The 22959-nt window shown below is 40.4% G+C and overlaps 1 protein-coding gene across 1 annotated transcript in view; it reads left to right on the top strand.

Annotated features, from left to right (window-relative positions):
• Positions 1 to 22959, top strand: part of MAPK15 (mitogen-activated protein kinase 15) — a 1649688-nt gene that overhangs the window by 1378259 nt on the left and 248470 nt on the right. Inside the window, exon 12 of the mRNA XM_044067386.1 lies at positions 3462 to 3567. Within this exon, the coding sequence (XP_043923321.1) occupies positions 3462 to 3567 (106 nt within the window). The remainder of the gene's footprint in view (positions 1 to 3461; positions 3568 to 22959) is intronic.

Here is a 22959-nt window from a genome sequence, read left to right as displayed (position 1 = left end):
ATGTGAGTGGGAGTGGTTAGGTGTAGATAAATTTGAGTGATTTAGGGGCAGGAGGGAATGGGGGCAGGGTAGGGGAGCGTGAAGCCCAAGCGTAGCGAGGGCAGAACGGAGTGGGCAGAGTCAAGTTCTATAACTGCACAGCAAGGAACAGTCACTTAGACTACCAGGTACTGTGAAAAGTATCTATGCAGCTGACAATTTTGTAGACTAGGAATTCTTAGAGAAACAGAAACCTTATGTCAGGAGTGAGTATGGAGTGGGAGAAATATGGACAAGTGTATTGGGAAGGAGAAGACTGAGTAAAACAATGATTCCAAACTAGAAAGTGTTGGGTTTAGAGAGATCTCTGGTGGGGGTGGGGGTTACCAGTAGTGTGCACTCCCTGAATACATTCTAATGAAATTTACAATCATAGAAAGGTTAAATCATTAACATACAGTGTAATTTTCCTGTACTTTAAGTAAACCGGCCACAGACTTTTGCAGATGCAGCTTGCTGGTAGAGAACTGCTATAGGGATGCCCCACAGTGTTTGTATTAGCTGACAACTGTAAATGGAAATAAGAAAAAGAAGAAGATTAGGAAAAGCTGATAAGAGGAGTGCTAGAGGAGGAGGTAGGACTGTATTTATAATTGGTGCACTTACCATACAGAAGTCTAGAATGGCCTCTCCTTCTTTATTCCTTTGCCCTACCCATGTGGACCCAGGCAGCTGTCATATCCTATTCTGTCTGTCCCGATATATATTTTCAAGCTGCCCATTATCAACACCAATTCATGTTGTCCTCTTTATCTAATAGGTCCTGCAAGTGCTATCTGAATGCACTCTTCTCTTTACTATTAACAACCCTGCTGTGGGGCATAGGCTGTGATTATGAATATTGCGCTTTCATTACACTGGAGTCTGATTGCCACGAGTCTGTCACTAATTCTGATGACATCCCTCACTGCCTTCTGAAGCCTGTCCCTCATCACAATTCCCACAGCATTTCTATCTAGTCCTCCTCCTGAGTAGTAAACTCTGGAACCCAACCAAGTGGCTTTGTTGCACTGCCCTTCCATCGTGTCTCCTCGATACATAGGATGTCCATCAATGTCTTTCCCATTCTGTCATCCACTTCTAAGCTGCATCCTTTCAGTGAGTGTACATTGAGTGTATCAATTCTTAGTTCATATTTAGCTGGGTGATTGGTTTTACATCCAGTTTTCACTCAACTGGATGGCAGCTGGACGCTGGCCAGGCCGTAGCTTAATTACAGATGGCTGCTTTTTTTTTATGGTGGCACACACTGGCCAGAAGGTGCACATACACCCCTCCCAACCGTAGCATGGATCCCTGGTATAGGCCAGAGTAGGCTGGGTCATCAACCCACTTATCAGTGGCAGACACCCATGCCTCTTTGTCGACATTATTCAACATGACCGCATCACCTAGAGTCAAATTTTACACCATCAAATAGCTAGCCTTTCCATGGCATGCTGTCTGTGATCCATGTTCTATCATGAGGATACTACGCACCACAGTAGATACACAGAGTTATTGGTTTATAAAACATTTCCCCACATTGGACCCCATATAGACCCTGTGCTGCTTCCCTACAGCTCCATTATATTTTTCGGAGGTTGGAGTAACCCCACAGAAACACAGGAAGAGCACCAAACAGGCATTGTGCCTTGTGCATAGGAGACGAAGACCTTAACCATTATGCCAACTGGTCTGTCATTACCAACTGGCTTAGGCACAAGGGTGGACCCTCTTTTTTGTCATCTTTATGTTAGTTAAAGGGAATGCTGACTAGGATTTGGGGTCTTTGAGCACTGTACACCTCAAACTGATTCTTACCCTTCCATTTAATTGTGTTCCACAGTTTCTGCAGTCACCACTTTTTTTTCCTTTTGAGTGTGGCATTCTTCCTTGTTATACCTTTTGAATATGGCATTATTCTCATTGTTGTGAAATAGAAGTCTGTGTTTTAAGTGTGGTCTGTTGCAGTTTTATAGACTTTCATAGCATGTTTCAACAATTTGTTTTGTTTTGTGACTAGGTAGTATTTTTACCTTATGGACATTCAGTAAAACTCTTTCAAGAAATAAATTTTGTCCATCTCCTTAAATTTTTTTTATTTTATTTTTATTTTATTTTACATTTGTTGACCGGGATAGTCCAACTGGATACTTGTCCATTTTCAGCGGAGGCCCGGGGAGAAAAGCTCCATACATACATACAGAAAAACTGTTACATCACTTTTACTCCTATTTTAATTTGAACTATCAAAATGTAGGGGAACATGGATTCTGGAGTTGAGATCTTGGGACAATTCCTCATGGAAAAGAGTGCCATAATCAAGCGACTGCAGAACCCAGTAGCTGCAGCCACAAATGATGTCTCAAAAACTGCACCTAGGTATGATCCCTAAAGTTTCATACCTCATATTGCTTAAAAAAATCATTTTGATACAGTACCTGTTGTTCTCTTTTTAAGTGACGTTTGAAGTTCACAGACAATTGAGATACTACAGCAGGAAGAGCCTGTCCTAAATAAAGATATGTCAGATGTTTGTGCCTTGAAGATTCCAAATAAAGGTTTTTTAATGATGCACCTTAAGACTTTGTTAGTGATATTGCAAAACAGTAGCGGCTACTTCTGCAGCATATTTAGAAGTGTTTTAGGCAGGTTGTTATAGAAGCCGCAATCTGAACTATTGTCCATGCTTTCACAAAGCACTGCAAAGGGAAAATGTAGTCAAAAGGAAGAATACATTTTGGCATGGGTGTGCTACAAGGATTCCTCTAACTTTAAACTTATTGAAGTCTCCTAGTACTCTTTATGATGCTATCCAAATGTAATGATTTACTGTTAAATCATCCTTTTCCAAAGTAAGATGACACAGTTGTGTAACTATACCCACCACAGCAGTAGATCTTCAAGGAGAAGTAACTGTAGTAGTACACATTCCCTCCCTCAGTCTTCCTTTATTGGTTTCTGATGTCTGCAGTTGTATTTATGTTTATTATTAGGCTGTACACAGTTCCTTGTTATGTTGCTGTTATCCTTTGGATACTCTACTGAAGACACTATACTTTGTCTACCACAAACACCTTTTTCTTTGCAGTGGGATTAGCCTTGGAAACTGTAGAAACCACATGACAGTGCTGGGTTTGTATGGGATGCTTGCTCTACATGTATCAGTACTCCCACTGGTGTGAGATCATTGATAGATTGATTGAAAGCATCCTTGGACGATTGGCCTGACAACTCCAACTCTACTGGTAAAAAACAAATGTAATGATTTACTAGTATACTGACTTCTCCTTGCAGATCTACTTTTATAGAGTATATTCACACAATTTTTGTTCATTTAATAGCTTGTTAAATGCTGTGAATTGTAAATATTAATAACTTGACCACCATCAAACTGCTTCTAGAGTTAATAGTAACTAGTTGTTGTTTCATGATCTCAGATTTCACAACCCTGCAAGAGAGCCTTCTTTAGATTACGATGTGGTTCTTCCAGTTGATGATGATATCCAGCTGTCAGTGGGAGAATATCGTAATAAACTGTACCAGGTAAGGATGCTTTTCAGGTTATTGTGGTTGAAGCCTATCTTCAGCTTCATCATTGTGGTCAGTGTATCATATAGATGTACTTACATAGTATTTTACTTATTGGTATATAGAATTGCCTTCAACCCGGCAGTAGTGATGTTGCAAAACTGAAAAAGGCACAAACAATAGAAACACTGTTTTTGTTTAAGTCTGAAACATGGAAAACTCTGCAAGCCTTCATCCTGATAATAAAAATAAAAAAACTGTTTCACACAGATATTTGAATGCTATTACATAGAAATGTTTAAATAAACTTAACACATTTAAAATGACTGTCTACCTAAACAACTGCATTAGCTTTCATACATCATGGGTGGTGGGAGGGTCTATATTAGTTTGTCAAAAGCTAATTACAATGAACAGCTGCTCATGGAACATGCACATCAGCGAACATTTTTCACAGGGAAGGGAATTCATTAGCCATCATTAGAAATTTGTCCTTTTCCCCACTGTAGTGCAATCTTGGAGTTGGTATATATAAGGGGGAGGTGTGGTGGGTTTGAAGTAATGCAGTGTGTGTGCCGGTCACTGTGGTGGACAAGTAATTCCCTTCCCCTAGGAAAACATTTGTGGCTGTTTGATGCTTTGTGTTTGAAGAACAGCTGTTCGCTGTAATTAGTTTTCAACAAAATAATGAAGACCCGGGTGCTGATCATTTTATGTTTGTGTGAATATTTTTGCATGGACCTTCAGCTTGTATTTGAAATTATTAGGGGAAAACTATGCATTCATTTATTGGAATAGTGCATATGTCTTGTTTGTGAGGGGAAGCTCTTTTGTGTGATATACCAAAATCTTGAAAACTGGGGTTTGTCAATATAAAAGGTACTTCAACCTGTAATAATAAAAAAATAGATCTGAGGCACTATGCATATCTTATGAGTTTCCTTCAACATAGAAGTTATATAGTCAGAGTAAGAGGTTCTTATTAGATGCAGAACTGGTACTGTAGCAGCTGATGATGACAGATCAAAGTTGGACCAAAACAGGCAAGTGAGATGCATAAAGGATGCATAAAGAATGCATATTTTTTTTGTTTTTCTTATTAATCTGTTAACTGATACAACTGTATAATTTTCATTTATCAAAAAAAAGAACGAATATATAGAAAAATGCTCACTTTATTGATAAAAAACAACAACGCTTTCGGGAATGTCCCTTCTTCAGTGTTCAATCAAATCAATTAAAACCATTATATATATATATAAAGATAAGGAAGTAAACCACATGACACAGCCATCCAATGTGGAAACATACATCATTAAGAAATCAATTTAGGATTTTAAAGCCACACTACTGTGTAAATATATATATATATATATATATATATATATATATATATATATATATATACATGTGCATATATTTACATCTAAAGTAAAAAATCAAAAGTAATGTACAATCAATAAAAGCGCATATTTTAACAAAAATAAAATTAATTATTTATATTGCTTCTGTTTAAAAACTAACATAGGTTTAATTGTTACCATGTTATTTAGCCCAGGTGCTCTATCTGCTTCAAGTCTTATAATCCACTTATACTCAGACATCTCCAATTTATTATTTATGTCTCCAAGCCTCAAACTTCTATGTACAACCTCTAACACTTTAAATTTGAAGCTATGTGAGATTCCCTCATCCATCTTATGTTTTCCTAAAGCATTAGATGCAACACTCCTTCTTATGTCCAATTTGTGCTCAATGATGGCAACACTCCTTCTTATGTCCAATTTGTGCTCAATGATGCAATCTTTCAGGCATCTTGAGCATTTTCCAACATAGAATCCTTGACATTGTGTACATGTAGCTAAATACATTACCATCATAGTTTTGCAGGTTGCTTGATGTTTGATCTCATATCTTAATTTACTTATTGGATGCTCAAAAATTTTTTTGTCACAAATATCAAAGCAACAACTGTAACCATGGCAGAGGACTGTTCCAACATTTGATTCACCAGATTCACCTCAAAGTCCTTATAACATAGTTTTCTCTTTAAATTATTCATATTTCTATATGCAAATCGAGGTGTGTTACCCTGTATTGTACGCAATTCAGGCTGAGCCATTATAATCCGCCAGTTTTTTTTTTAATTATTGTCTCAACAAATGTAGTCATACAATTGTAGGTAGTAACATACCTTAACACAGGAAGTGGGTTTTCACCCTCTTCTTTTGTGGATGAATAGTTACTGAAATATGGGGGTGCCTGTGAAATTCTATTCTTCAATATATTATCTCTTATTTCCATAATGTATCTCATATCATAACCTCTGCTTTGGAATTCTTCACATAGGACTCCCATTTGTTCCTCACATTTTCTCTGGTCTGTATTCAGTGTACTAATTCTTAATAATTGGCTTTTAATAATACCAGCAAATACATGTCGAGCATGCATGCTTCTCGCATGCTTGTATTTATTCACCTGTGCACTCTTTCCATACGCACATGTTTCTAATTTATTAATAAAATCTTTATAAATTTGGACATCTAAGAAGGACATTTTATCATAAGAAAAATTCATAGTGAACTTTAGAAAGTCCGTGGTATTATTTAAATAGTGAACAAAGCACCTTAATTGCTGTTCCTCTCCTTCCCATAATAAAAAACAATCATCAGCAAAACGCTGATAAAAAAAGAGTATTCTTTCTGAATAAATTATTATCACACATAACATATTGCTTTTCCCACTGACTTAAAACGATGTTAGCATATGTATTGGCCATGGGCGTACCCATGGCTACTCCTGATGTTTGTAGGTATGGTTGCTTATTAAATAAAAAAACATTTTTTTCTAAGACAACTTCTATTATACTACACAAAGTTTCAATATCTCTCCCCTTCATTTTGGCATTATTGCATAAAAATTCACGAATTGCATCTATACCATATTCATTGGGTATCACGGTAAATAAGGAACCTATATCCAAAGTCACCATCATAAATTCTCGAGTCTTATTATTGTCATACCATGAATAAAGTTTTTTTAAAAAATCATTAGTATCTTTAATGTAGCTAGGACAAGAAGGCAGATATTTGCTTCGATTTTCCTGAATAAATATGGATAAACATTCCGTTGACCACCCTCTTCCCGAGACTATTGGTCTCATTGGTGGTGTAGTCAGAGATTAGCGTAACTTCGGTATTCCATATATAACCAGAATAACCGGACTTGAAACAGAAAACATGAACTAATAAAGTGTTTCTTGTGCAGATATGCCCTCTAGTGGCCATTTATCGTTATTGCACTTAATGAACATAAATATGTTAAAAATACAATTCTTTATATAAAAATCATGAAATACATAGTTTTAAAAGGTTCATTCAAACATCCATTACAATTTAGCTGCCCTTAACTTTAAAATAGGTAATATGCTTGTGTATTCATTCAGACCTGGAGGATTATAAGCCTCTAGTGTGATTTGCCACCAGAGCTCCCTATATTCTATCTTTTCCTCCCAAAGCCCACCTCTTATATCTTTTTCAGTATGTTCAATTACTGTGAATACAAATCTAGCTTCTGAACATTCCTTTGTGTGTCTATATAGGGCATTAGTCTCCTTACAATTTTTAATATCGTTAAGATGTTCATAGATTCTTCTTTTAAGTTTCCTTTCTGTTTTCCCTATATAGAATGAGTGACAGCTTTTACAAACTGCCAAGTATATTAAACCCATGGAATCACAGTTATAATAATACTCTTCATTTATTAGTCTGTTCCTACTCATAATGTTCACACTGTTGCCATTTAGCATGTATGGGCATTGTGCACATTTGCCACATTTGTATGTATCACACCCTGTATTTGCTTGAAGAATTCACCATTAAAACCTCATAAAATTCTATGCCCTACTTGTAGGGAATAGAGGAAAATAGATCCATTACATCTATAGTGACAAAAGTTATATTATCAATGTCATTTATATCAGGAATAACTTTCAGTAGATCCCAGGAATCTTTCAATATTTGTTTCCTTTCTACCCATAATTTTTTAGTCTTATTATCAACAAACTTTGCTAGTGTGTGGGTTTTAGAGCCGTCTGCTGAGACAATGGGTCTTAAGGGTGGGTCTATCTCATTTTTATGAGTTTTTGGTATACCAAATATTGAAGGGATTTTTGGTTTCTCTACCTTTAAAAAGTGGTAGGTGTCCTGGTCTATAGACGGTAAGCCGCACAGCTCCATTTTGAACTAATCATGCCTTCTTTTAACTGCTGAAATGGAAAGTTTGCTGAATAAAGGCCTGCAGTTTATTCCCAGTGACAGGCACACAATAGTGGAAGCATTGACTGATTTGAAGATATTTGTTAGGAATACATGTTTGAAAATGTTACTCAAGGACACACAAAATGGTGTGATAGATAAGTTTAAAAAGAAAAGTACTTTTATTCCCAATAATTATCCGATATTGGATGCTTTTAGTGCTGTTTGTGAGGATGAGTTGAGACAATTGTATAATGATGTCTCCATGGGGAAACTAAAAGTAAAATTGTATAATACATCTTATGCAGAATTTTTGGCCTGCAAGCAGTTAAGTAGCAACAAGGATATAATCATCAAACAAGCTGATAAAGGTGGAGCAACGGTCATTTTTGACAAAAATGTATATGTTGAGTCAATAAGGCATTTTTTGAATGACGAACATACTTTTAAAGAAATTACATTTGGTGATGTAAGAAAGATTATTAGTGAAATAAATATGTTTGTCTATGAAATGCAAACACAGGGTGATATCACCCTTGAACTTTTTAATTATTTTTCTGTTTCAAGTCCGGTTATTCTGGTTATATATGGAATACCAAAGTTACACAAATCTCTGACTACACCACCAATGAGACCAATAGTCTCGGGAAGAGGGCGGTCAATGGAACCTTTATCCATCTTTATTCAGGAAAATCTAAGTAAATATTTGCCTTCTTGTCCTAGCTACATAAAAGATACTAATGATTTTTTAAAAAAAACTTTATTCATGGTATGACAATAATAAGACTCGAGAATTTATGATGGTGACTTTGGATATAGGTTCCTTATTTACCGTGATACCCAATGAATATGGTGTAGATGCAATTCGTGAATTTTTATGCAATAATGCCAAAATGAAGGGGAGAGAGATTGAAAGTTTGTGTAGTGTAATAGAAGTTGTCTTAGAAAAAAATGTTTTTTTATTTAATAAGCAACCATACCTACAAACATCAGGAGTAGCCATGGATACGCCCATGGCCAATACATATGCTAACATCGTTTTAAGTCAATGGGAAAAACAATATGTTATGTGTGATAATTTATTCAGAAAGAATATTCTTTTTTATCAGCGTTTTGTTGATGATTGTTTTTTATTATGGGAAGGAGAGGAACAGAAATTAAGGTGCTTTGTTCACTATTTAAATAATACCACGGACTTTCTAAAGTTCACTATGAATTTTTCTTATGATAAAATGTCCTTCTTAGATGTCGAAATTTATTAAAATCTTAATAATAAATTAGAAACGTGCATATAGAAAGAGTGTACAAGTGAATAAATACACGCATGCGAGAAGCATGCATGCTCAACATGTATTTGGTGGTATTATTAAAAGCCAATTATTAAGAATTAGTAGACTGAATACAGACCAGAGAAAATGTGAGGAACAAATGGGAGTCCTATGTGAAGAATTCCAAAGTAGAGGTTATGATATGAGATACATTATGGAAATAAGAGATAATATTTTGATGAATAGAATTTCACAGGCACCCTCATATTTCAGTAACTATTCATCCATAAAAGAGGGTGAAAACCCACTTCCTGTGTTAAGGTATGTTACTACCTAAAATTGTATGACTAAATTTGTTGAGACAATAATTAAAAAAACTGGCGGATTATAATGGCTCAGCCTGAATTGCGTACAATACTGGGTAACACTCCTCGATTTGCATATAGAAATATGAATAATTTAAAGAGAAAACTATGTTATAAAGACTTTGAGGTGAATTTGGTGAATCAAATAGTATACAATGTTGGAACAGTCCCCTGCCATGGTTGCAGTTGTTGCTTTGATATTTGTGACAAAAATTTTTTTGAGCATCCAGTAAGTAAATTAAGATATGAGATCAAACATCAAGCAACCTGCAAAACTATGATGGTAGTGTATTTAGCTACATATGCACAATGTCAAGGGTTCTATGTTGGAAAATGCTCAAGATGCCTGAAAGATCACATCATTGAGCACAAATCGGACATAAGAAGGAGTGTTGCATCTAATGCTTTAGCAAAACATAGGATGGATGAGGGAATCTCACATACCTTCAAATTTAAAGTGTTAGAGGTTATACATAGAAGTTTGAGGCTTGGAGACATAAATAATAAATTGGAGATGTCTGAGTATAAGTGGATTATAAGACTTGAAGCAGATAGAGCACCTTGGCTAAGCAACATGGTAACAATTAAACCTATGTTAGATTTTAAACAGAGGCAATATAAATAATTCATTTTATTTTCGTTAAAATATGCAACTTTTATTGGTTGTATATTACTTTTGATTTTTTACTTTAGATGATATATATATTTTTTTTTACACAGTAGTGTGGTTTTAAAATCCTAAATTGATTTCTTAATGATGTATGTTTCCACATTGGATGGCTGTGTCATGTGGTTTGCTTCCTTATCTTTATATATATGATGGTTTTAATTGATTTGATTGAACACTGAACAAGGGACATTTCCGAAAGCTTTGTTGTTTTTTATCAATAAAGTGAGCGTTTTTCTATGTATTCGTTCTTCTTTTTGTTAACTGTGAATGTAAGGAATAATAGAAGTAAAACCACAGCAGAACTGTTTTTTTGGTCATTTTCATTTATGACATGTGCCTTGGAACAAAAAGCTTCTTTCTTCTTTGTGCTTGCTTTATTTAAATGTATGCCCTACTTGCTTTGTCAATTCACACGTAGACATGAGAAAAAGAAAGAAGCATACGTAAACGTCCTTTGGAAGTTTGGAACCTAGGAGGAAAAAAAGTGGTAAATATCTGGAAGGTTCTTTAATAGTATTTTAAAAGGAGGAGAAGCACCAACAGCCTGTGGTTGCTGTAATTCCTAAATATGGTAAAACCCATCAGATCCAGCTTCATATAGGCCCATTTTGATTCAAAATTATGATTATAAAGTGCTTATGTCTCTAATGGCAAAAAGAATGGCAAATGTGATGCAAAAATTGATAGATATGGATCAGTGTGGTTTTATGGAGGTGAGGCAAACATTTGACAACGTTAACAGAACAATGATGATCCAGAGAGAAGCAGAATATAAGAAAATACCACTGTTGTTGGTGGGTCTTGATGTAAAGAAAGCATTCAACAGAGTAAACTGGGATTTTATGAGTAGGGCAGTGGAAGCATTTGCATTCCCCTGATAAAATTGTAAAGTCGATTAGGAGGATATATTAAAGTGGGAGGGTTCTGTTTGAGCAGAGGAACCAGGCAGGAGTGTCCTCATTCCCCTTTATTTGCGGTATATTTAGCACCACTGGCAAAGAAAACAAAGGACTCAGAAATTCAAGGATATAATTGGCATGGTAGTGAAGGAAAATTGGCTTTAATTGCAGATGATATTTTTTTATACCTAATAAAACCAGAAAAGGACATTTCAGTGTTGTGGAATTCTGAGACAGTTTCATGTGCTTTCAGGATACACAATAATGAAGATAAAACAAAGGCAATAGCTGTAACCTATGTGTGCCCACACACAAATTGGCTCAGCAGTAGCCATATTTATGAGGACATGATAAAATTAATAGGAGTATGGATTAAAAAGGATTCTGTTATGGCAGCTAAGAATATCTGGGAAGAGACTGAACAAAAAATAATATAAAAACTGAGAATCTGAAAGCCCTGTTTTATGGATATGGTAGCAAGATACAAGCAGTGAAAATGTTTTAGTCCCTTTAGTTTTATGTACAGGTCAGGCATATTTTTATCAACCAGAGGAGAAGTTGTGGATAGCAGTGAATAAAGAGTTTATGGATTTTTTTTCTGGGAGGGGAAGAGGGTAAGAGTCAAGTGGAATAAGTTGATGTCCTTCTATTCCAATGTTGCAATATTCAACTAGTGGGTTTACCCTTCTTCCTTCCAGTCTCGTCGGCCAGGTTTCCAAAGTTTTTCAGTCCCCAGTAGGTGTGTTGGCCTTCTGATGTGGCTGTCGAAGCGTGGGCCATAAAAGTGACGTCTGCACGCACCAACCCTCAGAACTTTTCAGCCACCAGCCATACACAAGGTTCTCCTTTTGCTCGCAGATGTCAGATCGCAAAACAGTTCAGATAAGTACCCCGTTGGGGCAGTCTTCAGTCCTATAGTTTAAAATTATAGTTTCTTCATGTCATCTGGAAAGGGCAAGTGTAACTGTGATTGACAGATTTCCCACAAAGACACATGCCCAGTGTCTCTTTTGTCTGGGCAAGGAACACGAACACAAAAATTATACAATTTGTAAGTCCTTTGTCCCTAAGACTTTACATCATTATCTTCAGGCTTTGAACCTGTATTTAGAAAATCAGAGATTAAAGCAAATAACATTAGGGAGGCAAGATGCGTATGACATCCCGTGTGAACCTCTGAAGAAGAGGCCCAAGACCCTGCGGCCTACTTCTTCAGCTGTGCCTCTACAAGCCATTCCTCAGCCTGTGGTCCACTCAGGCCTGGCCGAGGACCTGGCTTCTGCCAGCATTGATATAGCGGGTACCTCAGAGGATGCCGCACAATCAAGAGCAGATGTCACATTCATAGAGGCTACACCAGCATTGTCGAAAGATGCCGGGGGGGACCAGCATTCACTCAGGGTATGTCGGATTCTGCCGCCGCCATCCCTCCTCCTAAACCGTAGCCTTCGGCTTCCCGGATGCCTGAAAGGCCCCTTAAGAAAAAACAGAAATCCAAACATCTATTCTGCTGATCAGCCTACCAAATGACAAATATTTAACCAGAACTTGTTTAATGCCTTCATGACCCTTAGGCCAGAGACTACCACCTCCCCCAGCTTAGGCCAGAGACTACCACCTCCCCCAGTTCTGTGCCTCCTCTCCTCAGTCCTGGGCCTGTTACCCAGGCAGTAGGCCTGAACAGTTGGAAGAGGAAAAGTTCTCTGACTCTTCAGAAGACTCTCTCAGTCTTCACAGATTTCCTCCCCCCTGAGTTATGGATCCCCAGAGGAAGGCCCTATTGAACCAGATTCCCCTGTGGAAGATTTACCTTTTAGGGAAACTGTCATTAAAATGAGGGATTATTTCAAATGGGAGTCTTCAGATATGACTGAAGTACAGAATAGATTCAATGACCTGATCCAAATGGACACTCCTAATCCAACTGCAATTCCCCCTATTCACCCAGCCTTCTTAGATGCCTATGACTCTGTCTTCATAAACCCAGATTCTCAACCTCCAGCCCCCCCATAGGGCTGACAGACTTTACAAAGTGCCTCTGTCAGAGAAATTCCTGATTAAATGTCCTCCAGCTGATCCAGGCACTATCTCTATTTCAACAGATAGGGCTTCCAAGCTCCTTCCTACTACTACCATTGTCCCTGCTGATAAGGACAGCAAGACTGTGGAGAGGTTGGGGAAGAAAATATATACTTATGCCACTTTGTCCTTCTGAGCAATTAATTACCAAATGCATATGACTAAGTATTCACTAGCTCTGCTAGACAAGGCATCTGAGGAACTAGCTGATATCCAAGAATGTGCAGCAAAAACCTCCTTGTCTTCCCTGCTCACCCTTACTGCTCAGGTCAGTAGACATTCTCTGAGATGCAGCTATGATGCTATTGACGCCTCAGCCAGGTCAGCTGCATCAGCTTCTGCACTCAGAAGGCATTCATGGCTACACCTTCAGCCCCTCCCTGATGACTTCAAGACAAAGCTTTTTAATGCTACCTTAGATCAGACAGCCCTGTTTGGTGAAAAAGTGGATGAGCTCTTTAAGTCTTTACAGCAAAAAGGCAAGGAATTACAGGACCTTAAACACGTGTTAGTCTCCCTCTTCCCAAGTTTCATAGAAACTATCCTTCTAAGACTCAGTTTATCAGGAAAGCCTCTAGGCCCTTGGACAACTCCATGCCCAAAAAACCCACAAGAAGACAGGCCAGACCATCTCCCTCCTCCCCTTCCTGATAGGGCAGGTAGTGTCTGACTGCCTGCCAGATCCACTACCTACCCCCCTTCCCTTCTGCTGTCAGACCATCTCTCTGACTGCCTCCCTGTCTGGGAACATATCACCTCAGACAAATGGGTGCTGTCCATCGTAAGAGACGGGTACTTCATGACTTGGATATGCTCACCTGTAAAACTAGGAATGCCCCAGCCTTCTCCAAGTCAGCTTCCCCTCCTGGGTCAGGTTCTACAAACCCTCTTAGATCAGGGCACTGTAGAATGCGTGCCCTCACAATCAAAAAGAAAAGGTTTTTACTCAAAGATTTTTCTGGTACCCAGAAAGGACGGACCTTGGAGGACCATTTTAGACCTCTCATGTCTAAATCCTTTCCTGAAAGTACCTATCTTCAGGATGCTCACCCTGCCAACTCTCTTCCCTCTCCTCCTGTTTCACGGATTCATGGCAACCATGGACATAAAGGATGCCTACCTCCATATCCCTGTCAAACCCACCTTCAGGAAATACTTGAGATTCCTGGCTGGCTCATCCCACCTTCAGGAAATACTTGAGATTCCTGGCTGGCTCATCCCATTTTCAGTTCTGTGCATTATCCTTTGGTCTATCTACCACCTCCAGGGTATTCACAAAATGTCTGGCTCCAGTCATTGTTTACTGTCGCACCCAGGGGATCCAAATATTCCCCTACTTAGACAATCTAATAATTCAGGAAGTAGATCAGAAAACCCTACGGCTTCACACCAGGACTCTTGTACAACTCCTGGAGTTCTTAGGATTCCTGAAAACTTCCCGAAATCCAATCTGGAACCAACACGGCACATAGTCTTCTTGGGCTGCAGAATTCGGACAGACATTGTGAAAGCATTCCTACCTCTAGAAAAGGTGACTTCCCTGTCTCAATACCTACAGGCCACCCTTCAGTCATCTCACCTGACTGCAAGGCAGTTTCTGAGATGTCTAGGCTACATGGTAGCGGTAGCTACCATCCCCATGCTACCCCTTGCAAGACTGCACATGAGGAAACTGCAGTGGTACCTGAGGTCAGTCGAGACCCAGCGCTCTCACCCTCTAGAGTTCAGGGTCCTTTTACTTCCCTGCTTAATGAAAGAACTGAGATGGTGGAAGACCCAGGTATCCCACAACCCAGGGCTCCCTCTTCAGATCCAGATTCCCTCCTAGACGATATACACAGATGCCTCAGGTCTAGGGTGGGGAGCCATATTAGGACAAAGGAAAGTGCAAGATTTGTGGACAGACACACACAAACTAGAACACATAAATATCAGAGAGATGAGAGTGATCCTTCTAGCTCTCCAAGCCTTCCTTCCCTTCCTAGAGCAAGGCCCCCTCAAGATATACACAGACAACACTACTGTCCTGTGGTATATCAACAAACAAAGAGGGACAAGATCTTACCTCCTATGCAGGCTAGCTCTTCAGGTATGGGAACTGGCCACCTCAAAGGGAATCACCCTACAGGCAGCCTACATTCCCTCACTTCACAACACTCAGGCAGATCTCCTAAGCAGAACCAGGTCAAACAACCATGAATGGATGCTTCAGAGAGACACCTTCCTGAATCTGGTCCACAGGTGGGGTACACCTCAGATAGACCTGTTCGCCTCCTCCATAAACAGGCAACTCCCTGGCTACTGCTCCAAGACTCACGACCCCAAGGCACTGGCAACAGATGCCTTCTCAATAACCTGGAAAGGGAAATTCTTGTATGCATTCCCTCCCTTTCCCCTGATACAGACAGTACTGCTGAAGATTCAGCAGGACTCTCCAGAAATCTTGTTGGTGACTCCCTACTGGCCAAGACAGCACTGGTTCCCCCTTCTCCTCCTTTTGTCCAAGAGCAGTCACCACAAGTTACCCCCTTCAGTGGAACTCATCACACAGCACAAGGGGCCCAGATATACTCACAGTGTATTGCAATGATATTAAGATTTTATGAAACAGCCAGGCTCCTACCCAGGTCCATTTTTAGTTTATGCTATTTATCTTAATAGGACACTTAAGTCCATTTGTGTTGTAGTATGGAAGGAGTAAGAAATGTCTGGGTTTGGATTTAATGTATTTATTTATTTGTATTATTATTGTTATTATTATTATTGTTATTATTATTTTATGGATTTTGAGAAGAAATTACTGGACAAGGGTTTTGTTGTGTATCACCTTCCATAGATAGTTTTGCAGTAAAAAGGTAGCATTTGGTAGGTCTTGATAAGGGTGTAGAAAACAATGTGGTTTTATAAAATGTGCATTTGAACGCAAAGTTGCTTAGGAGAAACAAATGTGCTTTTAGTGGCAGTAATGAAGTTGTGTAGGGAAAACTGGATTTTGTGGTAGTGTCTAGGAAGGAAGGGCTAGGAGTTGGGTTGTAAAGAAGAATAGGGAGGAATGCAGGTGGAAGGCACGAGGCAACTGTATAAAATAATTAATGTGAAAAAGAGATAGCGCAAATAGTTTGTACATTTGTTTAAATTTTGTTTAATATTTTTTTTTTTTTTTAATTATAGGCTAAAAGATGACAGAAAAAATAACAAATGGATATTTTCATTATTGTTTGAAGTAGTACGGTCTTGAACACATAGGATCGTAGGAGATTACTAGGCTAATGGCCCTGGGGCCCTTACAAACCTAGCCAATAGTTTATCCCCAAAAAAAGAAACATTAGTCAGCACCTGTCGCCCCTGTCAATGAGGGACAAAGGTGGAACCCCTGGGACAAATTTGTGGTTTCCCATCCACTCATCATTGTTGCGCTTGAAGAGAGTCAGCGAGGTACTCTGACATGTATGGGAATTCTATTCCAGAGACGGGGCAGCCTCTGGGAGACAAACCTGTCTCTCCAGCAGGTTTTGTTGATGTCGCATATTAGATTTAGGCCTATCAAGTGGGTAATGAGCGAGGAGTTAGACTTACAGATATGGAACATATCTAGTAGGGCAGGGTCCGATATTGCCTTGTAGGCGAGACACAGATCACCTCTGAGCAATCTGTACGATACCGAGTAGAGTGATGGTGACTTGAGCCTGTCAACATAGGACAGGTGTTGGAGGTCATAGCTTCTCTTGTCTACATACTGACAGTATCTAGGAAATAACATAAAACAGAGAAAGAAATGTTACTTTTGAAGGAAGGAGTTGAACAGCATAAATGCACATTAGCTGTATTAGAACACACATACTATTTCACATACATGTATAAACTGCCTTCACTTTGCACAGCTCTAACCAGATGGAAGTCACTGACCTCATAAGATTCAAAATGGCACCTTCCCTTCCTGTTGCAATAATGCTACTACTTCACAGACCAAACATGGGAATATATCAAAGGTAGTAGTGAAAACTGAGAGCAAAACATGCAGATGTCCTAGCATCTTGATGTGGTATGCACAGAGTCACTGGGATGGAAGGGTGCCCATGTGAGATACTGCTACCGATAATAGTCATGTGGAGGCAGCAGTGTAAAATAAAATATACGATATTACAGCAGTAAATGCTTACAAGGCCACCGTAGTATTTATTGTTAAACACAGCATGACGGTAAACACATAGAGCAGTAACTAAATAAATATGCGCAGCATACAATAGTAAGTTATTAAATAAGTCCAACAGTAAGTAATAATGTGAAGTTGTTCTATCTCGCCTTTCATTCTTACTGATGGATTTGGAGCCCATCCCTCAGCTCCGAGTCGGCCTACTACAAAGCTCGAGGATTTCAAGTAGCTTGAGGTGAAGTCCCTATCCCATGATGCACCTAGAGTTACCTCAGATCTAGTTTGCCTCTGCAACAGATCAGAGGTTCTTGTTAGCTCGGGCCAGTAAAACCTTTCTATTACTCCAATATACGACTCCAGTCCCCTGTCTTTTTTGGGACTAAAAAGAATCTTGAGTAAGTTCCGGATCCTGTCTGGTCTGCTGGGACTGGTTGGATGACTCTTTTTCTTAGCAATGTCTGGACCTCTACTGTTGCTTGTTCCCTGTAACTGGGTGGAACGCCTGGGATTTTTCTTGTTAGTGGAGAGGGTGTGGCGAATGGGATAAAGTATCCTCTGGAAATGATACTTTGTACCCAGTTGTCGCTTATCATTTTGAGCCAGGCATCTGGGTACAAAGTTAAGCAACCCCCGACTGCCTCCAGAGCAGGACAGTCAGGCCTCCTTTCAGGAGTGCTGGTAGGGCTTCCCAAAGAAGTGATCTCTGTCTCCCTGGTTTTGCAGACCCCCTCTGCTGCAAGGGTGGCGTCTTCCATTATTGCCCCCTCCTCTGCCCCTGAAGGGGGGTTTACCACGTGTGTCCTGAAAGGCTCCTTGGGCTTTTTGGAACCACATTTTCCCTCCCTTTTGACCCTTGGGGTAGGGTCTGGTAGGGGTAAAAAACAGACTCCGATGGCAGACAGAGTCTTTCCGTCCTGCTCACACTTGGTCAAAGTTTCCTTAACTTTGGACCCAAAAAGGGACGAGCCATCAAAAGAGGTATTCACAAAAGATGACTTAAAGAGCTCCGCGAAGGAACACAAGCACATCCAGGAGTGTCTCCTAAGAGCAACTCCTGTACCCGCTGCCCTGCTCGTTCCATCAGCTGCATATGAAATGAGGCGCATGGACGAGTTAACAATGGAGTTGAGTGCAGTAAGCTGGGAGGCAACTTTGTCTGTAGCTCCTTCTGCTACTGTACCCTGAAGAGTATCTCCCAGCTCTTTAAGGAGATCTCTTTGTAGTCTTGTGAAATGGGTTAAATAGTTCAGTGAACAGAGTGCAAAAGTCACTGAACTAATGCTTTCCATATCTATCCATGATCCTGGAGTCTCTGTTAGGAAGATGAATAGACAAGGAAGTTTCAGACATTTCCTTTTTGGTGGCTGCCACCACCACCATGGCATCAACTGGCACACCTTTGGTCAAGAAGGGTTTATCTTGGGGGGCAGATATGAACTTATTAGGCCACCTAGGGACAGGCTCCATGGTGTCCGGAGACTCCCACACCCTTCGTGAGACCAGCTGCGTAAGCTCATTGAAGGGCAGAGACACCCAAGAGGTGGAGGGCTGAGAACTGAAAGCCTTCAGGAGAACCGACTCATCTTCAGTAGGCTTTGTGGACTGCCAGTCACCCCCCTCTGCCTAAGGATTTCAAGTATTTCTGCAAATGAGATAGCCTCAGAGGAGGACTGTGGGGACCCTACTGATTCATCCAAGGCAGTATCAGATGTTAGGGACTCCTGAGATGAGTCTAAATGTTTCTTCTTACAAACTCTCTTCCTGGGAACCTCATCAGTGGGAGCTTCTGTTGAGGTCTCGGAAGAGCATAGGCCACCCATTGGGGCTTCCTGAGGCTCTGGGTCTCTGCACTTTGCCAGGATCTGTGAAGCAGAAGCAGACACAGGCGCATTAGGGGATGAAGAAGTCGGACCTGAGGTTGAGGATGTCTTAGGAGACATAACTCTCCTCATGGCTTTAAAGGCACCCCTGCTCCGATGTGAAGGGACCGACAAATCCGAGGAAACTGTCTATATCCCTGGCATCGGGACAGTGGGCTCTGAGCCCGAGGTAGGAGCCAAGCTCATCCGAGCCAAAGCCCCGAGAGGCAGAGTCAGAACTGACAAGTCGGTTCGACTATCCTCCCCAAACCCGACCAGAGAGTGTCGGCTCCTAGAGTCCTTGATCGGTGCCAAAGATGTCAGGTGAACAGAGCCGAAAACACTGGAGCAGGTGTCAGCTCCGAAGGCTCCACAATCAGCAAGTCCGACTCCTCCAGCTCTGAAGGACCGGTATGGCTTGGAGGAGGAAGAGTTATAGCTGGCATAAGGGTCTTCAACTCCGAAGCCACCTGGGTTGGAGCTGATAACAATTTTGCAAAGGCTGGTGCCTGTAAGAGCTTCTGCACCACCCGATCCACATCCAAATCTGAAAGGCTAACAGATGACCGAGATGAATGGATCCACAGTACTGATTGAAGTAGAGGTGATTTTGAAATTTTGGATACCGGTTCCAAAACTGGGGACCAGCTCCAATAAGAAAAGACAGTCAGCTGTGAGACCTGTGGAGCCGATGTCACAGACTTTTTTGACTTTTTTGAATCCACAGAATTCTTGGAGGACTTACTAGATCCATCCTAATCACTCAAAGCCTCCTGGAAAGAAGGTTTCAACAAATCCCTGTCAATATGTTTCCTCTTTCTCTCTTGGAGAACCCGAAAAGAAAAGGAATGGCATATGGAACATGTTTCTTGTAAGTGCAAGGCACCTAAGCAGTTGACACAATTTACATGGCAGTCAGTAGCAGACACACACACACACACACACACACACACACACACACACACACACACACAAGCCCTTTAACTAAGGTTAACTGTAATGAAATATGAATAAGCCTTCTAATAAAACAGGCTAAATATAAGCACACAAGCCCTTAAACTAAGGCTAAGAAACACACACACACTAAACATCTAAGCAGAAAATATTAATTAGTGATAAAACACTAAACTATACACTAGTAAGTTAACTCTAACAGCTATAAAGTTGTGACAAAGGTCACTAAATAATCACACAATACTATGTCTAAGAAAGGGGGGATAGAAGGTAACTGCTTAAACAACTTTCAGTCAGAAAATTTAAATAGACCTATGACAAAAACTAGGCCAAAAATACAGCTATGAAAAAGGCACACAAGTGAAAGGGAAACTGCAGACAAAGCTATAAGAGCTTGGCGAACCTAAATATCTAACTATTTTAACAACAAAATGATGTGCTCGATAGATCTCCAGGATGTGTACTACCACATAAAAATGGCCAGGCCATCCAGGGATCACATGTGCTTCCAGCTAGGAGCCAATCATTACCAGTTTCAAGCCCTGCCCTTTGGTCTCACTACAGCCTCCAGAGTGTTCACCAAATGCATGGCAGTGGTCACGGCTCACCTGAAACGTTTAGGATTCCAGGTGTTTCCATACCTAGACAATTGGCTCCTCACCGCCACCACCAGGCATCAACTCATTCAGGCCAGGGAATCCACCATGTCACTCTGCAGCCAGCTGGGCATTACATTAAACTCAGAAAAATCTGCCTTGTCGCCATCGCAGCATATCGTCTCTATCGGAGCAGAACTGGACACCACCACCACCACGCTAAGACTTCCAGTAGAAAGAGTCTTACTACTTCGTCATCAGGTCCATATTCTAATATCCAAAAAACAAAGCTCCAGCATCAGAAGTTTTAAAATTGTTAGGTATAATGGCAGCAGCAATTCTGGCCATACCACTAGGTTGTATGCACATGCGGATACTGCAGTGGCTGTTGTTCACTCAATGGCCTTACCAAGAGCTCCCCATGTCTCACCTGATAATGATCACAAACTAATGTACAAAGGATCTTCAGTGGTGGTTGACCTCACTTCATGTTACAATAGGACGTCCATTTGTTTTACCCCCACCGGTGACCTCAGTGACCACAGATATTTCTCTCATAGGGTGGGGGGGGGGGCATTTTCAGGGAAGGACAGCCCAAGGCACAAGGACTGATCAAGAGACACATCTGCATATCGATGTCTTAGAGATGAGAGCAGTACTTTTGGCATTGCAGTACCTCCAATACTCTCTTCCTCTGGGTATGATTGCGATTCAGATGGGCAACATGTCAGTGGTCTGGTACTTGAGCAAACAAGGAGGAACCAGGTCATACCCCTTTTGTCACGAGGTGCTAAGAGTATGGCAGTGGGCTATATCCACCCAGTGCTTTCTGTTAGCAATGCACATCCCAGGGAAATCCAACATTATAGCAGACAAGCTGAGCAGAGCAATTTTGTTGCCCTATGAGTGGCCCCTCAAGACAGAAATAACAGACAGGATATTCTGCAGGTGGGGCCAGCCTTGCTGTGACCTTTTTGCCAGTCACATGAACATGAAATGCAGAAGCTACTTTGCCTTGATTCCCCCTCCGGGAGAAGCCCCAAGGGATGCACTCATTCACGATTGGCCTCTGGGTCTCCTCTATGCATTCCCACCAATCCCGTTTATACCCAAGGTATTACAGAAAACAAAAGCCCTGGGAAGGACCATCATTCTAATAGCTCCTCACTGGCTTCATCAGATTTGGTTCCCCTTCCTTCGACTTCATCTTTTGGAGGACCCCTGGATACTGGACCCAGTTCCAGACCTTCTGATGCACTCATCGGGGGGGGGGGGACATCATCCCTCTGTACAGTCCCTGAAACTGACAGCTTGGCTGCTCCAATTCCCATCATAGCCAGGTTCCATAACCTTTCCAGTGAGATGAAGCAAATTCTCTTATCCTGTCATAAATCCTCTACGAGGAAGTTATACCTCAGCAAATGGAAAACATTTTCTATATGGGCATCTAAAAACAATATTGATCTTTACCAAGCCCCTGTGGCCTCTATACTAGAATTCTTGACCATGATCTTCAGTAAAGGAGCTGCAGCAGCAACAGTCCGTGTTCAACTTGCTGCCATTTCTAACTTTCATCTTGGATTCGAAGGGTTGAATATTATGTCACACAAATTATCCAAAGCCTTCCTCAAAGAGACCTTTCATATTAGACCACCTGTGAAATCTCCCTATTACCCATGGAATCTAAATGTTATGCTTTCCCACATAATTCTTCCTCCATTTGAACCAGCTTCCTCATGTGACCTCAAATTTTTGTCGTGGAAAACTATCTTTTTAGTGGCTATTACTTCTGTCTGCAGAGTGTCAGAGCTTCAAGCCTTGTCCATTAAGCCTCGTTATTTGATTTTCCATGCTGACAGTGTCTCACTTCAAACAAACTCCTCTTTTTTGCCCAAGGTTTGCACTGAAATTAATCTTAACCAAATTATTGATTTGCCAGTTTTCTTCCCCAATCACTCCAACAATTTAGAATACATGCTGCACAAACTTGATGTTCACAGACAGCTCAGATTTTATTTGGATAGAACAAAAGATTTCAGAAAGTCAGATCAGCTTTTTGTCTCCTATTCAGACTCCAGGAAAGGTATGCCAATGGCTAAAACAACTCTGTCTAAATGGTTATCCGATTGTATCACCTTTGCTTATTCAGCTGCCAATATGCCCTTACAGCATAAAATTAAAGCTCACTCAACCAGAGCAGTTTTTACATCTCCTGCTTTTTCTGCCAGACTTCCTATTGATAACATTTGTGCAGCAGCCACTTGGTCGAAACCTCATACCTTTATCACACATTACAAAGTTGACAGGG

This window comes from Protopterus annectens, chromosome 3.part1 (assembly GCF_019279795.1).
Source record: "Protopterus annectens isolate FY-2018-M chromosome 3.part1, PAN1.0, whole genome shotgun sequence".
NCBI classification, from domain to species: Eukaryota; Metazoa; Chordata; order Ceratodontiformes; family Protopteridae; genus Protopterus; species Protopterus annectens.
The sequence above is the reverse complement of the archived record's forward strand: the minus strand, read 5'-3'. Positions and strand labels throughout refer to the sequence as shown.